The sequence below is a fragment of the Penaeus chinensis genome, chromosome 28 (assembly GCF_019202785.1).
Source record: "Penaeus chinensis breed Huanghai No. 1 chromosome 28, ASM1920278v2, whole genome shotgun sequence".
Taxonomy (NCBI): Eukaryota; Metazoa; Arthropoda; class Malacostraca; order Decapoda; family Penaeidae; genus Penaeus; species Penaeus chinensis.
The window spans coordinates 5,205,620-5,224,137 of NC_061846.1; the positions used below are offsets into that span (position 1 = coordinate 5,205,620).

Below are 18,518 nucleotides of genomic sequence, written 5' to 3' on the forward strand. Positions count from 1 at the left end.
CCCTTCCGCGGCGCGCCCGTGTGGCCTCACATCTCCTGGTGCACCGCCGTGGTCACCGCCTGCAGCGCCGAAGGGTCGTATCCCGGGTAGGAGTAGGAGGCGGCGGCGGCGGCGGCCATGTTGGGGAAGTGGTGGAGGAGGGACGTGGCGTCGGGCTTCAGGTGTTGCGCCAGCATGTCCGGCTTCATCATGTTGTGTCGGGGGGCCACGCTCCCCAAGCTCGGGTCGTAGCCCATCTTGGTCGGGTCGTAGCCCATCTTGGTCGGGTCGTAGGTCATCTTGGCGACGTACATGGCCCGCATGTCGTGGCCGGTCGGGTCGAAGTGGTGCGACATGACGGAGGCGTCGCCGTGGGGGCCCAGGAGGAGGTCTCTGCAATACAAGGCGGACATTAGACGTTGGCATTAGCGGCGGAGGAAAGGCTAGGAACGAAGATACGGGCACACACAGCGCGTATGCTTTCGCTTCTTGGTGTCATAGCCGTGAAATTACTTCCAGGTTGTATGTCTTTGCAATAAACACTTGCACACGACGGTGGACCCTCCCCTTACCACCTCAACACAAATTACAACCCAAGTATAATATCAACCCAAATAGCAAACACATGGGATGACACACAAATAATGCCAGAAAAAAAAAAAAAAATCAGGAAAAAATGAAAACACCGAAGAAAAGAAGAGAAAACATGAATCGTAACTGGTAGGAATGCCAGAAAAATTCGTCGGCAGTGCGAATAAAAACAGCCGTCTGCAGTGCGAATAAGACCAGACCAGAAAACAATGGCGGCGCGGGAGGGAGGAGACAGCGCGGCAACATTTCCACGTATTTCTCCATAAGAGCGGGAGTGCCATCTCGTCCCCTTTGCACGGTGGATCTAAGGGTAATAAAGTGACGGTGTCTCATTCCCTGGGCGAACCTGGCATCCCCGCTGTCACCCCTAGGTTCCCTTTTACACCCGCGGTTCGCATTCGAATGGTTCGTTGTAGGTTCATAAATGAGATTGGAATGTTACCTTGTGAGCGGACATTTTTTTCTCCTTCTCTTTTCCTTTGTTTCGTCTTTTTGCTAATGATCTATAAAGTTTCCGATTCTTTAAATCACATGGACCAGAATAAACCAACAATTAAAAAAAACACATATCGAATACAAACATAGATACGAACATAAATAAAACTCTCACACCAAAAAAATGCCGATCATGTTCATGACAATCGAAGCCGAAGTCAGAGTCAATGCGGTGACCGGGAGGAGCGAGCTGCGAAGGGGGAGTCGGGTGTCGGGTTGGGTTACCATCGAGGCAGCGCGGTTAACGAGACCCGACATAAATCTGTGAGTTTAGCCTCCAATAACTAATTAACTTGGTCTCTGCCCCAGCCACATAACTAATTTACGTCACAGAGGCTGGTCACGGGAGAGTGCAAGTGGAATAACTTTTTTATTTAAACTTAGAGACATAGATTCGTAATTTTTAATGGGAAAGAAAATTATAGTTTATTTAAGGGGAAAGTGTGGTTTGAGTGTTTTAACAATTACGAGCTTTTGATATTTATAAATGCACTTAACCACTGTCTTTTAGATCGCATTATATATAATTATACTGATGGAACTGGCGCACTTTTCTTCAGTTTTATTTTACTTGCATCTAAGCAAATATTATAAATCCAGCGCACTTCTGAACACTTAAACTTATGATCCATAAATCATGAAAATATTTTCCTATTTGACAATCCAATTAATTTCTCAAGCACTAAAAGAAGGACCACCCAATTCCACACTACACAAGGATACACTTGTTCTAAAAGCAGAAATAGAAGTATGAGATAAGGAAAAAGAAAAACTGAAAGATAATGATGATGATGATGATGATGATGGTGATGATGATGATGATGGTGATGATGATGATGATGATGATGATGATGATGGTGGTGGTGGTGGTGGTGGTGGTGATGGTGATGATGATGATGATGATGCTTAGGAGGAGGAGGAGGAGGAGGAGGAGGAGGAGGAGGAGGAGGAGGAGGAGGAGGAGGAGGAGGAGGAGGAGGCGGAGGAGGAAGAGTGGGGAGAAAGAGGAGGAAGAATGATAATGAAGAGGAAGAGGAGGGAAAATATTAAAAGGAGGAAAAAGTAGGATGAGGAGAAAGAGGAGGAAGAAATGGCAATGATGACAATTACTATAATAATGATAACAATAGTAATTGTAATGATAATAATAATGATGATATTAACAACAACGATAATAATAATAAGCAAGAGAGGAGAAGAAGTAAGATGTACATGTACAGTACACACACACACATGTGTATATATATGTGTGTGTGTGTGTGTGTGTGTGTGTGTGTGTGTGTGTGTGTGTGTGTGTGTGTGTGTGTGTGTGTGTGTGGGCGTGTGTGTGTGTTACTCAAACATAAACAATTATTTTCTTTTTGTAAACCCATTGAAGCCTTGGCGCCTCATCCCGCTGTGACCTGATAACACATGTGACCCGAAGAAATTGGAAAATGCCGAGATCAAGCCTGGGGTGACCCAGAACGGCCGGGGTCAACCACAAAAAGGTCAGCGACAGCTCAAACTTTGGCCACTTACATGTAAACTGAGTGTATAGGACATCAGTCAGCCCGCAGGCGACTGTCCTTCTCCCCCCCCCTTTCCTCTCCTCCTTCCCTTTTCCGTTCTCCTTTCTTCCTTCTCCGTTTCCTCTTTTTGTCTTCTCTTTCCTTCGTTTGCTTTCTTCTTTCTCCTCTCTGTCTATTTTCCCCTCTCCCTTCTTCTTGTTCTCCCTTTTTTTTTATCTTTTTATCTTCCCTGATTCGTGTATATTTTTCCCTCCTTCATCTTTATTTTCATCAAAATTAATATTTATTCATTTTCGTATGAATTTCCGCCCTTCCTTCGTCTCCTCATTCATACATTTTCGCTTACTTCTCTATTACGAATGCGGATTTTTAAACGTGTCTAACTAACATGTGTTCGTTCTTTCGCTCATCGACCACTAATTGCCTTTTGCACCTGTTAGTAAATGCCTCCGTTTCCCTCTTTATTGCCCTCCTTGCCCCTTCTCGCTTTCCCTTTAATTTGTTTTATATTCTTATGTTATATTATTAATCGTTCCTTGCTTTTATTCAGATTTATCTTATGTATCACTTATTACTATCCTCTTTTGTTTGTACTTTTACTAGTTCTTATAGTTAATAAAATCCTTCATGTTTTATTTTTTGTCCACTATCTTCTGTCTCGTTCTCCTATCCCTATCCTTTTCTTCTCTATCCTAACTTCTCTTTTTTTCTCCTCCGCCCATTCCCTTCTTTCCCCCTCTCTAAGTCTTGAACCAACTCATTTACATAGTTTTTGTTCCCTCACGTGTTTTTTGTTTACGTACGTGCGTAGACGTCCATGAGCTTGCGTCCGTATGCGTTCGCGAGGCGTGGATTCGAACGCGGCTTCTCTCTGTTTCATTGCCCAACGAGGAGTTTATAGATAGCATTTGTTTTGATTCGTTTATGACACAAAAGGCCTGGATGTTTTTGTTATTATCATTATTATCCTCGTGACCCTAAGAAGTGGGAGAGATTAAAGACCATCTATCTTCGACAATGTTATGTAAAATAGGCAGACTCTACGACCAAGCCGAAGACGGTATCTTGCAACGTTGTTATGACAGATGATAAAGCCGACAGTTTGCATAATATAGTGATCATCGGGGGGGAGGGAGTTTGCTTCCTTGGTTCGCTTGTTGGATAATACCGAATAGTGCATTCTTAATCCCTTACGCAGAGACTAAATAAAGAGATGTAACACCATTTAAATTGGCACAGATAGCATCGCAAGCAAGCAAGCAATAGAGTCTTGAAAAGTATTAGTCCGCCGACAAGAGGGTCATTCTATAATAAACAGTCGCTGTAGCGTTTTATGTAAATATCTTATTTTTTTGCCGCACATAGGCAGTCATCAGGAGCAAGCAAGCACTCTATCGCAAGCAGAATCTCAAGCACTCCGTCCTCAATGGCCACTGCATTATACGATTCGTTGCAAATAGGTACAGCAAGACGAGACGGTGTTTTGGCCTCAATCAAGCAGGCAAGCAGGGAAGCAGGCAAGCACCCTTTCTACAAACAGACTCGGTCACAATAATAGCTAGCTTTGGATACAGTCGTAAGTGGTGCGTGTGTGCCCCCCCCCCCCCCCCCCGACTTTCTACCCTCAGTTCCCTCACCCTTACCCTTACCCTACCCCCTTACCCACCCACCCCAGGACCACCCTTAACCCCCCACCCCCCCTACATCCACCCTCACCCCCTGTCCCTCACCCGTCACCTCTAACCCCCACCCCTCACCCCCTGCCCCTGTCCTCATCCTCCCCTACTGCCACCCTACCCCCTCCCTCCCTTCCCCCATGACAGCGGCACTCACGCACCATCTGAGCTGATATATGGCCGACCCCTGTGGCACTGGCCCCCACCCCCTCCCAGCCTTACCCTGGCACTGGCCCGGTTTTTTGTGCCTTGGGGCGAAACCACGCTCTGAAGAAATTGTTCTGTGGCATCCTAATATGCGCCTTAATGCCCTTATATGCTGTCTGTTCACTTGGGTGTTTGCTCTGTAGCATGTGTTTGGGAGAGAGTATTTTCTAAGTTTGTGTTTTATGTATGCATATGCGCGCTTTTAAATACATGCACACATGCGGACGCACTTGTAACCACACACACACACACACACACACACACACACACACACACACACACACACACACATCAGTCCACTTTAACACATCTATCCATTTCATAGTCTACCTATCTATATGTCTTTATATTCTATCTATCTATCTATCTATCCATCCATATACCATAATCTAATATGCAGGCGTATGGAATCCAGCAATACATAACCCAACCAACACCCTTTAATTCATGTCGATGCCTTCCCGTCTAAGCGCATGGTTTGGCCCTGGTGCCACCTGTTCAACACTGGCACTGGGTTCTAAGTCCACGGCAACCTCTCTTGGATTCCTCTCCTTTCCTTTCACTTCCTGTCTCTTTTTTTTGTCTTTGTGTGGTCTCCTTTCCGTTTTTTTTTTTTTTTTGTTTATTCGATGTTTAGCGAGAGAGAGAGAGAGGTGTATGAAAGTTTTATTTTTGGTTTGCTGGGACTTCAAATGGTGTCCTTGTTTCTCGAGTTGATATGATTTATTTGTGATAGACGTTAAAGATATCTACGAGAACCATAAGTAAAATAACAAAGATCCAAGAATAAACACCTCTTAAACAACAAAACACCATTTAAACAACAAAAAATAACAATAAAACAACAAAACCAACATAAAAAAAGCTAACAATGAAAACAAAAAAACAACAACAACAGGAACAAGAACACATCATTAACTCGAAAAAACCCTCCTTATCCAGAAGCATCTTCCCTAAGGTCCCCGAGGCAAAAAAGCCAAAGGGATCCCAAGGGGTGCGTGCCCAAGGGGGTACCCGTCTAAGGGGGTTGCGACACCATAAACTTTAACACCATACTCCGTCACCACAAGTCACCACAAGTGTCGGGGCAGTTTCCTGTTCGGGAGACTTTGAAAACGGCCGTAAGGAAACAGTAAGTATTTAGCCCTTCCTGTTAATGTGTCTTAAATGCACGTGGCGCCGAGGGAGGAAGAGATAAGGACGTAGATAAAGTAGGAAGAGTGAGATATGGACATGTAAATGATACATTAAGATACATGTGCAGACTATTCACTTATATTATGTTCGTGTATCAATTTGCATATGCGTCTGTGTCTCCGTTTCTCTTATCTCTGTCCATCGATCTGGCAAGCTACATATTTTTTTTATTTTTTTTTTCTATCTACATATTAGATACACGGATAAAGGGATACAAAGGGGAACAGAGACGATAGATAGAGAGATAGGTAGAAATATATATATAGACAGACACACTCGCAGGCAGTTAGACAGATACATACACATACATACATACATACACAGATCAATAGACAGACGACCAGACACATAGATAGATTCAGATCAATAGATAAATAGATTAGGATCTACAGATAGACAGAATGACAATAAAAGAGAGAAAGAAAAAGACAAAGAAATATACACAAGTAATCATCCATTATCTCAAATTCATAAACACACAAAAAACAAAAAAAACAAAAACAACAACAAAAAACAAAAAACGAAAGAGCGAGAAAGAAAAATCCAAAATTATACTTATTAATAAGACCTTAAAGAAAGCATTAATCTCCAGCACAACGGAAATGCCATAAAGAAATTTGAGAGTTATGTCAGAATTTTTTTTTTTTTTTTTTTGCCTGAATACTTAATATATGTGTGGTTAACTTTGGTAATAAATGTGGGGGAGTTCGAAATAATGAGGCTAAGGTAACTGGCGTGTTGTCGTTTGTTAATTTATTGTCGCTATCATTATCACTATTATTGTGGCTTTGTTGTTTTTGTTATTATTAATATAATTATCATCATCATTATTATCATTATAGTAGTAGTAGTAGTAGTAGAACAATAATAATAATGTTATTATTATCATTATTATTACCATTATTATCATCATTACTGCTATTACTATTGCTATTAATATTATTATTATTATTATTATTATCATCATCGTCATTGTTACTATTACTATTGTTATTATTACTATTTCTATAAGTATCATTATTATTATTATTATTATTATTGTCATTATTATTATCCTTTTTATTACCTTTGCCTCCATCATTTCAATCATATTTATCCTATGCATGATTTCGCTATCAAAACTCTTACAACCAATTAATATCCTCCCCCTCGTCATTTTTTCTCCCATTATTAAAAATCAATTAAATCAATGATCAAAAGTGAATCCAGGCCAGTAAAAAAAAAAAAAAAAGAAAAAAAATAATAATGATAATAATAAAAAAAGAAAAAAAAAAGAAAAAAAAAATCAGGGACAGGAATTCCAAAGGCCACGTTCAGGGCGTTCTTTTCAGGGCTACCGATGATTTATCAGGGCTGTTACCTTATCCGCCGCGTGTTATGCTATGCCACAACACATGTCACGACCTCTCAGGACCCCTCACGACCCCCCCTCCCCCCCATCTCCTTCTCCTCCTCTTCTTCTTCCTCCTCGTCTTTTTCCTCCTCCTCCTCCTCCTCCTCCTCCTCCTCTTCCTCCTCTTCCTCTTCCTCCTCCTCCTCCTCCTCCACCTCCTCCTCCTCTTCCTTCTCCTCCTCTTCCTCCTCTTCCTCCTCCTCCTCCTCCTCCTTCTCCTCCTCCTCCTCCTACTCTTCCTTCCTCTCCTCCTCCTCCTCCTCCTCCTCTTCCTTCTCCTCCTCCTCCTCCTCCTCCCATCTAGGTCCTCCTCTAGGTTCCCTTTAAAGCACTACTCCCCTCTAGTGTCCTTTCTAGATAGTCAGTTTCTCCGTCTAGGATCCTTTGAGATACTCTTTCTAGGATATTTTTTTCTTCTAGACGCTAATTTTCCCCTCGAAGTCTCCTGTAGGTTCTAGTGTCCTTTGAAGATGCTATTTTTTCTCCCTCTCGGATTTTTTTTCTAAATACTCCCTCTAGATTTTCTTATTCCCCTCTTATTCCCTTCTAGATAACCCTCCTCCCCTTTCCCCTCTCCTCTGCAGGTTCCTCCTCCTTCCTTTTGTGCTCCCCTCCCTCTCTACTCTTCTCCTCCCCTCCCTCGCCGTCCTTCTTCCCTCTCCCTTCTTCTCCTCCTCTCCCTCTCCCTTCTTCTTATCCCCTCCATCCCCGTCCTTCCTCCCCTCCCTCGCCGTCCTTCCTCCCCTCCCTCTCCCCTCTTCTCCTCCCCTCCCTCTCCCCTCTTCTCCTCCTCTCCCTCTCCCCTCTTCTCCTCCCCTCCCTCTCCCCTCTTCTCCTCCCCTCCCTCCCCGTCCTTTCTCCCCCCCTCTCGCTTTGGCTTCCCTCTTTGTCCTTCCTTCTATTTTGGGATTTTTTTCATTCTAGATTTTTATCTTTCTGTTGTAATTGTTATTTTTCACATGTATCTGCCTATTATTTTTCTATTTCTCTATCTGTTTTCTTCATATTATTGTCTCTCTCTATTTTTGTTTTGTCCTTGTATCACTTATTTTATCTTACCCTGACTCTGTGTTTTTTTCCTTGTCTCAATTTGTGTGTCTTTCTCCGTCTTTGTGGTTTTTTTTTGTCTCCTCTGTCTTTTTCTCTATCCCTTTCTTAATTTTCTTTTCTCTGCCTGTCTATCTGTTGCTCTCCTTTCTCTGTGTTTCTGCGTATATGCGCGTATGTGTGAATGTGTGCATATGTGTGTGTATGCGTTTGGATGTGTGTGTGTGTGTGTGTGTGTGTGTGTGTGTGTGTGTGTGTGTGTGTGTGTGTGTGTGTGTGTGTGTGTGTGTATCTGTATCCCTTTAGAAAAAATATAACAATAAACAGTCCTTCTTCCAGACTGAAAAAAAAAATATCACAAATGCTAAATACCAATACACAATGACACTAACACCAACAAGAATAACGATATCCAAACCCTTTCGTAACGTAAGTCCTTCTAAATATCATTTCCCAAAATGAATATATATCCGCGTTTCATTTTTAACAACCTATTTATATCCACTTTGAGGCACGCTCACTCACGGATCTCTTTTGCGTGAAGTCAGTGATATGAGATTTTATATCAAGCGCCCATTTCACTTCATCATTAAAGATAATCTGTAGTTGTTTGCGTAAGAGATAAGCTCTGATATCCAATTAAACGTTAATTAAATAATCCATCTAGTTTGAATGAGTTCGATATTGCTTCGTATTTGTTTATGTATCCGCATATATTTATGTACAAAGAGAATGTGCTGTGTATATAGGCACATGCACATCTATATCAGTTTATCGCGTCTCTGTCTATCCGCCTGTCTTTAAATTTGTCTATTCGTCTATCCTGTCTGTTCATTTGTCTTTAAGTCTATCCTTCTGTCCGTCCATTGCCTACCTGTCTATTCGTCTGTCTGTCAATTTTGTGTATTTGTCTATCTATCTAAGTATATATGCGTATATTTTGTATCTATATCTGTATCTTTATATAATAGTATACATAAAAAAAAAACATATCCCTCTGCGGAAATAATGATAATACTACTAAAAAAAAAAAAACAGCTCCAACGAAGGAAATGTCCTTAGAGCTCTGACAATAATTTACAAACAAGAGCTCTCTCTCTCTCTCAAGCGAGGGGGGAGAGCTGGAGACGAGCTCAGCTTACTCGTGTTTTAATTAAAGTAACAGCAAGTCATAAGAGGGGGAACCTGATACTTCACTACCCGCCAAAGGAGAGTGGGAAGGTACCCAGGGCGGTGGCCAGCGCTCTCCGAATGCTCAGGTCGAGAGGAGAATTCTTATCTTGTCACTCCGAAACATTCTGAATTGAGTCTTGCGAGTGTGGAAGTGTGCGTCGAGTGCTTTGATTTTGGTACGTGTTTGCTGGCGCTGGGAAGGAATCGAAGGAGGTGGGCTCCGGAGCCGAGGCCGTAGTCTGGGCCGGTGGGGGGGAAACGAGGGCGTTCGAACGCGGTCTCTAGCACTGGAGGCTGATTTTTAGTGCGAGGGAAAACTGCCAGAAGGAAATTGATATAAAAACGGTGCTTTTTCTTCTAGATATATCTTCCGTCTAGTGAAAGGTGATACGGGTTTTATCTGCTGTGAAAATAATTATCTTTTAGGATACATAGGTGCCGATCTGTTGTAGATATGCGAAATATAAATGTATCAATTGACGACCGGTTGCATTTTTGACATTTTATAAACTCAGTCCTAATTCCGATTTGAAAAAAAAGAAAATACAAAAAATCATGCGTGTGCGTCTGGCATCACAAACCCCTTATCTAAGTTAAGAGACTCATATAAAAAAACAAAACAAAACAAAAAACGCAAGAAATAAATCAAACAAATGTAAACGAACAGAACCAAATGCATAAACCAGTAAACAAAAAAACAAACAAACAAAAAAAAACAAGGAAATACAAAATAAGTAACATATCTCCGAGTCTTCAAAAAAGGTCGTTACAAACACAACAAAATATGACTAACAACAACCCTGCCTGATTATGTGGCAAGGGAGACGAGGGACGGAGAGGAGGCAGAGGAGACCGGGAAATAGCAAACGGGGATAAAATAGGAGATAGAAAAAACACGGAGGAAATGTCGAATAGGATAAAATAGACGAAATCAGTGGGAAAATATGAAAATACTTATTTGAAAAATGACGTACGATTTTTAAAAAAAGGCAATAAGTTTAGAACATAGAGAATTTGAAATATACCAAAAGCATACAATTAAACATGAAAAACCATGTCTTCACTATTTTTTTTTCTATTTCTAACACTAAATCGCCATCAGTCAACGAGTTAACAGAAACTAATATATTATATAAAATAGGTATTTGAATTACACACCGTAAATGAATATTGCATTAATAGCTACAAAAAGGCAATTATTTTTAGCAAAAACAATTATTCTGCATTAATTAATTCAGAATAATGCAATTAAGTCGTCACCTAAAAGCTATTGATGCGCAGAAAAATTTAATTGTGTTTGATATTATGAATGATTAGAATTACAGCACTAATGTGATCATGATAATTACAAACATCACATCGCGAATTGTGATGAATAGAAAATGGTATCTGCTTGTTAGTGAAACAAATTTAATTACTCGTTGCTAAGAATATATCTACATAGTTACCTGTCTATGTTTATATAATGTATATACCCCCCCCCCACACACACATACTCTATCTATCTATCTATCTATATTTATTGTCATCATACCCGTTGCAACGGATAATTAAACATGACCACAAAAAAAAAAAAAAACAATTAACGCTACCATCCACATAATTTCACAGCCAACATAAATTCATCCATTCATCTCTGTCTTTGAAACCTCCCTCCCTCCACTTTTTTTTAAAAATCCGTCTTCCACATCATCCACCATAGTCTTATAATCTTTCCCCCCATTTTGTTTTATCCACCATATTCCTATATCTCTTTCCCCCTTATTTGTGTTTTTCATCTTTTTGCTATTTCCTTTTACCATTCCCTTTTCTCCTCGCTTTTTTTATTCTTCTCCTTTTCCTTTTCTAAACATCTCTCTCTCTCTCTCTCTCGCTCTTGGCCTTCGCCTAAAACCCCCCCGAGCTCTCCGCCTGAACACTAACATTCATCACAGCAACTCGAGAATAATGTAATTGCCAATATATCACAAAGCAAACGGCACTGCTGTCCGGCGATTCGATAAATCAGGGTCGTGTTCTGTCGGAGCTGCCTTCCCCAAGAGGCCTTTTGAAGCTTTGGGAGAGAGGGAGAGAGGGAAAGGAAGAGAAGGAGAGGGAGAGGGAGCGGGAGAGAGGGAGAGAGGGAGAGAGGGAGTGGGAGAGGGTGAGGGAGAGGGAGAGAGGGAGAGAGGGACAGAGAGAGGGAGAGGGTGAGGGAGAGGGAGAGAGGGAGAGAGGGACAGAGAGAGAGAGAGGGAGAGAGAGAGAGAGAGAGAGAGAGAGAGAGAGAGAGAGAGAGAGAGAGAGAGAGAGAGAGAGAGAGAGAGAGAGAGAGAGAGAGAGAGAGCGAAAGAGAGAGAGGGGGGGAGGAGAGGGAAATAAATAGATAGAAAGAAGGATAAACTGATAAAAAAGAGGAGAGATAATGAGATAAAAGTAGAAATATAACGAGAGAGGGAGGAAGGGAATGGGAAGAAGGGAGAGAGGGAGAGGTAGAGTGAGAAAGAGATAGATAAATAGACAGATAGATAGATAGATAGATAGATAGATAGATAGATAGAGAGAGAGAGAGATAAAGTGAAAGAAAGGAAGAGAAAGCAAGACCAGCAAAACAAAGACAGGCAGAGACAGAGAAGGGAGAGAAATAACTACATAAAGAAAAGGAGCCAGACAGATATAAACAGACAGTGCAATAAACAAACTAAAAAGGAGGTGATGACGTGACACTTGCAAGGTCTATTCATGTTGTGAACGTCTCTTGTCGTTTCTCCGTTGCTCTTGCAATCTGATCAATACCGGGGTGCCATTGCCTCTCTCGCGCGCCGCTGATAGGGCATGAGTCTCCCAGTTTCTCTCTAAATTAGTCTATTTTCTTATGTGTTGTATAATCATTCCTTTGTCATCAGGAAAATTACCAACGAAGCTCATAACAAACAATAAGATCGATACAAAAAAAAAAAAACCCAGCTAAAACAACAACAACAACAACAACAACAACAACCATAAAAAACAATACAATAAAATAAATGAAATAAATTCCAATAAATGCGCAACATAAAAAAGCAGCAACATATATATCACCAAACAACATAGCCAAGAACGCAACATAACGTCAACATAATAGGCCATATTTATAGCACATACACTCACATTACACATCACAAATCGACATTATTCTGAGAGACTGTTCCTAATGCATTCTATTTATTATTATTATCATTTTATTTTGGTCAGAATCCGATGCACTGCTATTACTCATAATCATACTACATTTTCTTTGCTCACAAAATGGGCTATGTAAAGATCCTGTTGTATTTTGTTGTTTCGCAATCTGTATATATATATGTACGCCTTTTAGTGGGTAGAAACAAGGCTAAATAGTCAAATGACCTGTGCATATTTTTACTTTATTAATATAGGTATGTTGTAATATACCTGTTGGAAAGCGTTTTATATAGTTCTTGTTGAGTTTCCCCTGTCATCCTACTTCTCCCGTTTTCTGTGAATGTCAATATTTTTTTTTTTCTTTTTTTTGTTCTTTGTTTTAATATTTGTTCACTTCTTTCGTTCATATATTTATCTTTTATTGTTTATTTCTTTTCTCTTTCCTTTTCTTTTTACCGTTCCAGACCTCTTCTTTCTGTGCCTTCCTTTCGCCCTCTCTTTCGCTCCCTCTCTACCTCATGCTTCGTTCCTTTTTCTTTTCTCCCTTTATTCTCTTTTTGTTTCCTCCTTTTCATTTTCATTTTCTCATCCTCTCGGTCCCATCTTATCCCCAACCTTCACCCTTTTTTTCGCTCTACCTTCCCATCCCTCCTTCTCCCTCCCCTTCCCTCCGCCTATCCTCTCTCCCCATCCTTCTGCTCTTCCCTACACCCTCCCTACGTCCATTCTCCTCCTCTCTCTTCCACCCTATCTCTCCCCTTCCCCTCCTTCCACCTACCTCCCTTCCCTCTACCTCACTTTCCACTCCCATTTCCTTACTCCCTATCTCCCCACACCTCCCTTTCCTCTCTCCTCCTCCTTCTTCCCTTTCCCTACCTCCACACCTCCTTCCTCCCCCCCCCCACACCTCCCTTTCCTCTCTCCTCCTCCTTCCTCCCTTTCCCTCCCTCCCCATCTCCCCCCACCTCCCTCTCCTCTCTCCTCCTCCTTCCTCCATTTCCCCTCTTCCACACCTCCTTCCTCCGCATCTCCCCCCCACCTCCCTTTCCTCTCTCCTCCTCCTTCCTCCATTTCCCCTCTTCCACACCTCCTTCCTCCCCATCTCCCCCCCACCTCCCTTTCCTCTCTCCTCATCTTTCCTCTTTTCCCCTCCCTCCCCATCGCCTTCCTCCTCCTCCTCCTTCCTCCATTTCCCCTCTTCCACACCTCCTTCCTCCCTTTCCCTCCCTCCACACCTCCTTCCTCCCCATCCTCCCCCCATCCCCCCCCTCCACCCCCCCCCCAAAGCAGGAGTTTCTCACGTTCGAATCCGTCTGTTGTCGCTTGTTAATTTACTCCAAGACGATTAATCATTCTCACTCCGGAGTAATTTGAGACCGGGAGTACCACCGTCATAAGTGAGCTCGAGATGCACATGTGGGGGGGAGGAGTGGGGGAGGGAGGGAGGGAGAGAGGGAGAGAGGGAGAGAGGGAGAGAGAGAGGGATAAGGGGAGTAAAAGGAGGGTAAGGAGGGTAAGGAGGGAGGGAAGGAGGGTAAGGAGGGAGGGAGGGAGGGAGGGTATGGAGGGAGAGTAAGGAGGGTAAGGAGGGAGGGAGGGTAAGGAGGGAGGGATAAGAAGGAGGGTGGAAAGAGGGAGGGAGGAGGGAGGAAGGGAGGAAGGGGGAGTAGTTGGGGGAAATAGGAGGGAGGGAGGAAGGGGAAGGGAAAGATAGACGGAATAGGAGGGAGGGAGAGAGGGATAAAGGCAAGGGGAAGTAGGAGAGAGGGAGGAGGGAGGAGGGGGGGGGTAAGTGGGAGGGAGGAGGGGGGAAGGAAGGAGGGATAAGGGAGATGGGGGAGTAGGAAGGGAGGACTGGGGAGGGGGTTAGGAGGAGAGGAAAGAGGAAGAGAAAGGAGGGAATAGAGAAGGAGGGAAGAGAGAAAGGAGGGAAGAGAGAAAGGAGGGAAGTGAAAAAGGAGGGAAGATATAAGGTTGGAAGAGAGAAGGATGAGAAGGATTGAGGTTAGGGGATAGGGAGGAAAGGAGAAGGAAGAAGGAAATATGAAGGAAGGAGGGAGAGATGGAGTAGGGGGGAAAGAGGGACATGGGAAGAAGGAAGAGAAAAAGAGAGGACAGGAAGAGAAAGGGATTTGTTATATACATATATTTACTTTTCCTCGGGTGGAGTCAAGGAATCGCTGCGGTCGGTTTTACATCATGGCAGAGTGACTCATGGCAGAAAGATTTATGGTAGAATGATATATGAGACATTCACGCGTGACGGAACAACTCATGGGGTTTTTGTTATCATCATTATCGTTATTATCATCATCATTATCGTTATTATCATCATCATTATTAGCATCATCGTCGTCGTCATTATCTTCATTATCATCATTATCATCATTATCCTTGCATTTCTCTTCTGAATCGTTATTATTTTCTTTCTATTTTAGGACTAGTTTCAGGACACGATGCGAATTTGTTTTCCTATTTAGAAACTAAAAAAAAATATTTTAAATACATATATCCCCAGACATCTTCATCATAAAACAAAACATTCCGTGATATCTACTTAACAAAACAAAACAAAACAAAACAAACAACAGCAACAACAACCACATAATCCGCCTTGATAATCGAACAAAAATAACAAAAAATAATGATAAAAAACGAAAAAAAAGGTAACCGCAAAAAGTGCGCCAAAATTATACATATCTTCTTTCTCAAAATCCATTTATCATGTCCCGATTTCCATTCACGAAAAACAAAAGAATGAAAGATAAACACATTTAGACACTGAGAATAAACACCGATGCTTTTATGGACGCAAGGAAGAGAGAATTTGAATAAGATTAGAACATAATGAAAGGGAGATAAGGGATAATATAAATAACTTAAAAAAATATATATAATAATAAAAGATACTACGAATACACGTTAGGAATAATAAGAGAGAAATAAGTGTAAATATTATTACAGAGTATATGAAAAATATCAGCGTTCCAAGAAACGAAAGAAAGAACTAAAAAGAAAAAGAGAAAAAAAATAGAATAAAATAAAATTAAACAAAAACAATACGCATCCAAAAGAAAAAAAAGCAATACACATTAAAACAGCCTACCCCCCCCCCCACAAAAAAAGCAGAATAGAAAAAAAAAAAAAAAAAAAAATATATATACATGACGCATTAGTCCAGCGGTCTCTCGTAAGAACGCGGCGTTGCCAGATCTTAATGACAAGCCCGCGGCCGCGACCCAAACGTTTCCACATGAAATTTGTGACTAACGTACTTATGGCACGGAGTTTTCGCCGCCGCCGCCACCCAGGCAGACATATGGTAACATTTTTTTCGGCATTTGATTGCGTGAGCGAATTCTTTGAAAAGAATAAAAGGAGAATTTAGGATCGCGACATACTTTTTTTTTTTTTTTTTTTTTTTTTTTTTCTTAAAGGGGATGAGGAATAGATGAAGGGTCTCGTGCGTGTTTTTTGCGATTGCGTAAAAGTAAAATGTAGAGTAAAAGAGAATATAAAGCCTTTTTGGGATTATACCGTTTACAGAAGATAGACAATTAGGTAATATCAACCTGATTTGCTCCTGAAGACTATCCCCAACTCTTCCAAATTCGATATCAAAATAATAGGATTAAAAAGGATGATAGTAATAATGATAATGATGATGATGATGATGATGATGATGATGATGATGATGATGATGATGATGATGATGATGATGATGATGATGATGATAATGATGATGATGATGATAATGGCAATGACAGTAAAAACAACAACAATAATAATAGAAAAAAATAAAATACTATCATTATTATAATTTTACTACTACTAGCACTCCTAATGATAATAACAATAATAATAATAATGATAATAACACAACAACAACAATAACAATGAATAATTAATCATCAAAAAATAGATATACAAATAAACGCAAGTACTTGGCGAACTCGAACGATAAGACGAACATTTCCTCAGCAAGTGTCGAGCGACCTCCACAGGCTCATGGCTAGACAGACAGACAGACGATCTGTTTCGACTCATGACACAGACAGACAAGGCGGCCTCCTCATGGGGCAGATAGATAGCTTTCTAAAACAAAAATGGGGGGCACGCAGACGGATAAATCATTTATAATTATGGGAGTAGACAGATTGACAGCTATGTTCACGGGATAAATTGATAGATCGTTTGAAATCACGAGACAGATAGACAAACACACTCGAAAAATTCTGACGGACAGATAGCCTTTTTCGATTTTCGCGGCAGACAGACAGACAGACAGATAGATAGACACCTTGAAAGTAACGCCACAGACAGACAGACGAACACCCTTAGACACACGGGACAGACAGACAGACAGACAGACAGACATCCTTAAACCTCCTTAAAACTCAAAGGACAGACAGACAGGCAGCCTCCTTCCCTCCGCCGCCGTCAAGTGGCATCTTGAGTAACGAGGAGATGATTCCAAAGGGTCTTGAGATGATGAGAAAGTATGAGGATTTCTTTATGGTAATGAGGGTCATGTCCTCCGTGTAAACATTAAGGGAAGATGACTTACTGAAAGAAATGAATGAGAGAAACGAGGAAAGGCAGAAAGTGGTAAAAGAAAAAGAAAAAGGGAAATTGTTAGGGAAAAAGACGAGGCATGGAGGAAACAAAACAATAAAGGGATGTTATGAAATGGAAGAAAAGTTACTTTTAAAATAAGGAAGAAGACGTGTTTAGATCCGAATGAAGAATTAAGAAAAAAAAATAAAAAGAAACGGTTTTAGGAATAACAAAAAAAAAAAAAAAAAAAATTAGTAACGAAAGAGCTTTAAAAGAATAGAAGAAATGTGATCTAAAGAGGAATTAAAACAGGAAAGAAACAAATAAAACCAATTAAGAATAGCAAAAAAATAATAACCATAACTAATAGAGATAAAACGAGTAACCAAACATCACCCACGACAAGAATCCTCAAATTAGATAAACAAACAAATCAAAATATAAAACCCAAAACTCAAATAAATCAAATCATCATAAAAAAAAAAAAAAAAAAATCCCATCGGTTTTAACGAAGGGAAACAAAGGCTTTATAACAAGGCCATTAACAGTGACTCGAAATTCCCTGGGGTTGGGTGAGTTATCGTTCTCTCTTTCCCCTTTTTTTTCACTCGAGGGGAGGCGAGGGTTGGGGGTGAGGGGGGAGGGAGGGAGGGAGTGAAGGGAAGGAGGAAGGGGTGAAGGAGGGAAAGAGAAAGGGGTAAGGAGGGGAGGATTGGGGGGAGGGGGAAGAGAAGGTGGAAAGGGTGAGAGAGGGAAGAGAAGGTGGAAAGGGTGAGAGAGGGAAGAGAAAGGGGTAAGGATGGGAGGATTGAGGGGAGGGGGAAGGGAAAGAGGAAAGGGTGAGGGAGGGAAGAGAAAGGAGTAAGGGGGGGGGGGAGTGTAAGGATTGAAGAGGGAAGGGAGGGAATGGATGGAAGGAGGGGATAAAGGAATGAAGAAGAAATATTAAGGAGGGAGGACTGGGGGGAGAGGAAGGAGGGAGGGGTAAGGGAGGGAAGAGGAAGGAGGACGGGGAAGAGTTGGAGTAAAGTGGAGAGAGAGAGAGGAAAGGATTAGGAGGGAGGAGGAAGGGGTAAGACTGGGGTCTGAGTTGAAGGAAGGGGAAAGGAGGGAGTGCATGGAAGAAGGGAGGGAGGGAAAAAAAGAAAGGAGGGAAAAGGGGGAAAGTAAGGGGAGATAGAATAAAGAGCGAGAGGGAGGGAGTAAGTAAGAGCAAAATGAAGGAAGGGAGGGAGGTGAGGGAGTAAGAGGAGGGAATTAGAAGACGGAGAAAGAGTAAAGGAAAGTAATGAGTGAGGACAGGAAAGAATACGGGAATAATATAAAACAAAGACGAAGAAGACGTAAGAAGAAGAAAGAAGAAAAGAAGAGAGTAAAAAAAAAATCCACCCAGAATAACGAACCCATAAATCCGAAAAAAATAGAAACAGCCATTCAAAGCAAAGAAATCACAGAAAAAAAGAAAAAGAAAAAGATTGGAGAAAAGAAAAGAGAAAAAAGATATAGAAGCATGTCAAACCGCCAGAGGACGTTGTCGAGAAACCCCGT

At 41.5% G+C, this 18,518-nt stretch overlaps 1 protein-coding gene across 1 annotated transcript in view; it reads right to left on the reverse strand.

Annotated features, from left to right (window-relative positions):
- LOC125040171 (homeobox protein ceh-33-like) overlaps positions 1 to 18,518 on the reverse strand; it is a 37,204-nt gene that overhangs the window by 1,583 nt on the left and 17,103 nt on the right. Inside the window, exon 3 of the mRNA XM_047634709.1 lies at positions 1 to 372. This exon is cut by the window's left edge and continues 1,583 nt beyond it. Within this exon, the coding sequence (XP_047490665.1) occupies positions 27 to 372 (346 nt within the window). The 3' untranslated portion in view covers positions 1 to 26. The remainder of the gene's footprint in view (positions 373 to 18,518) is intronic.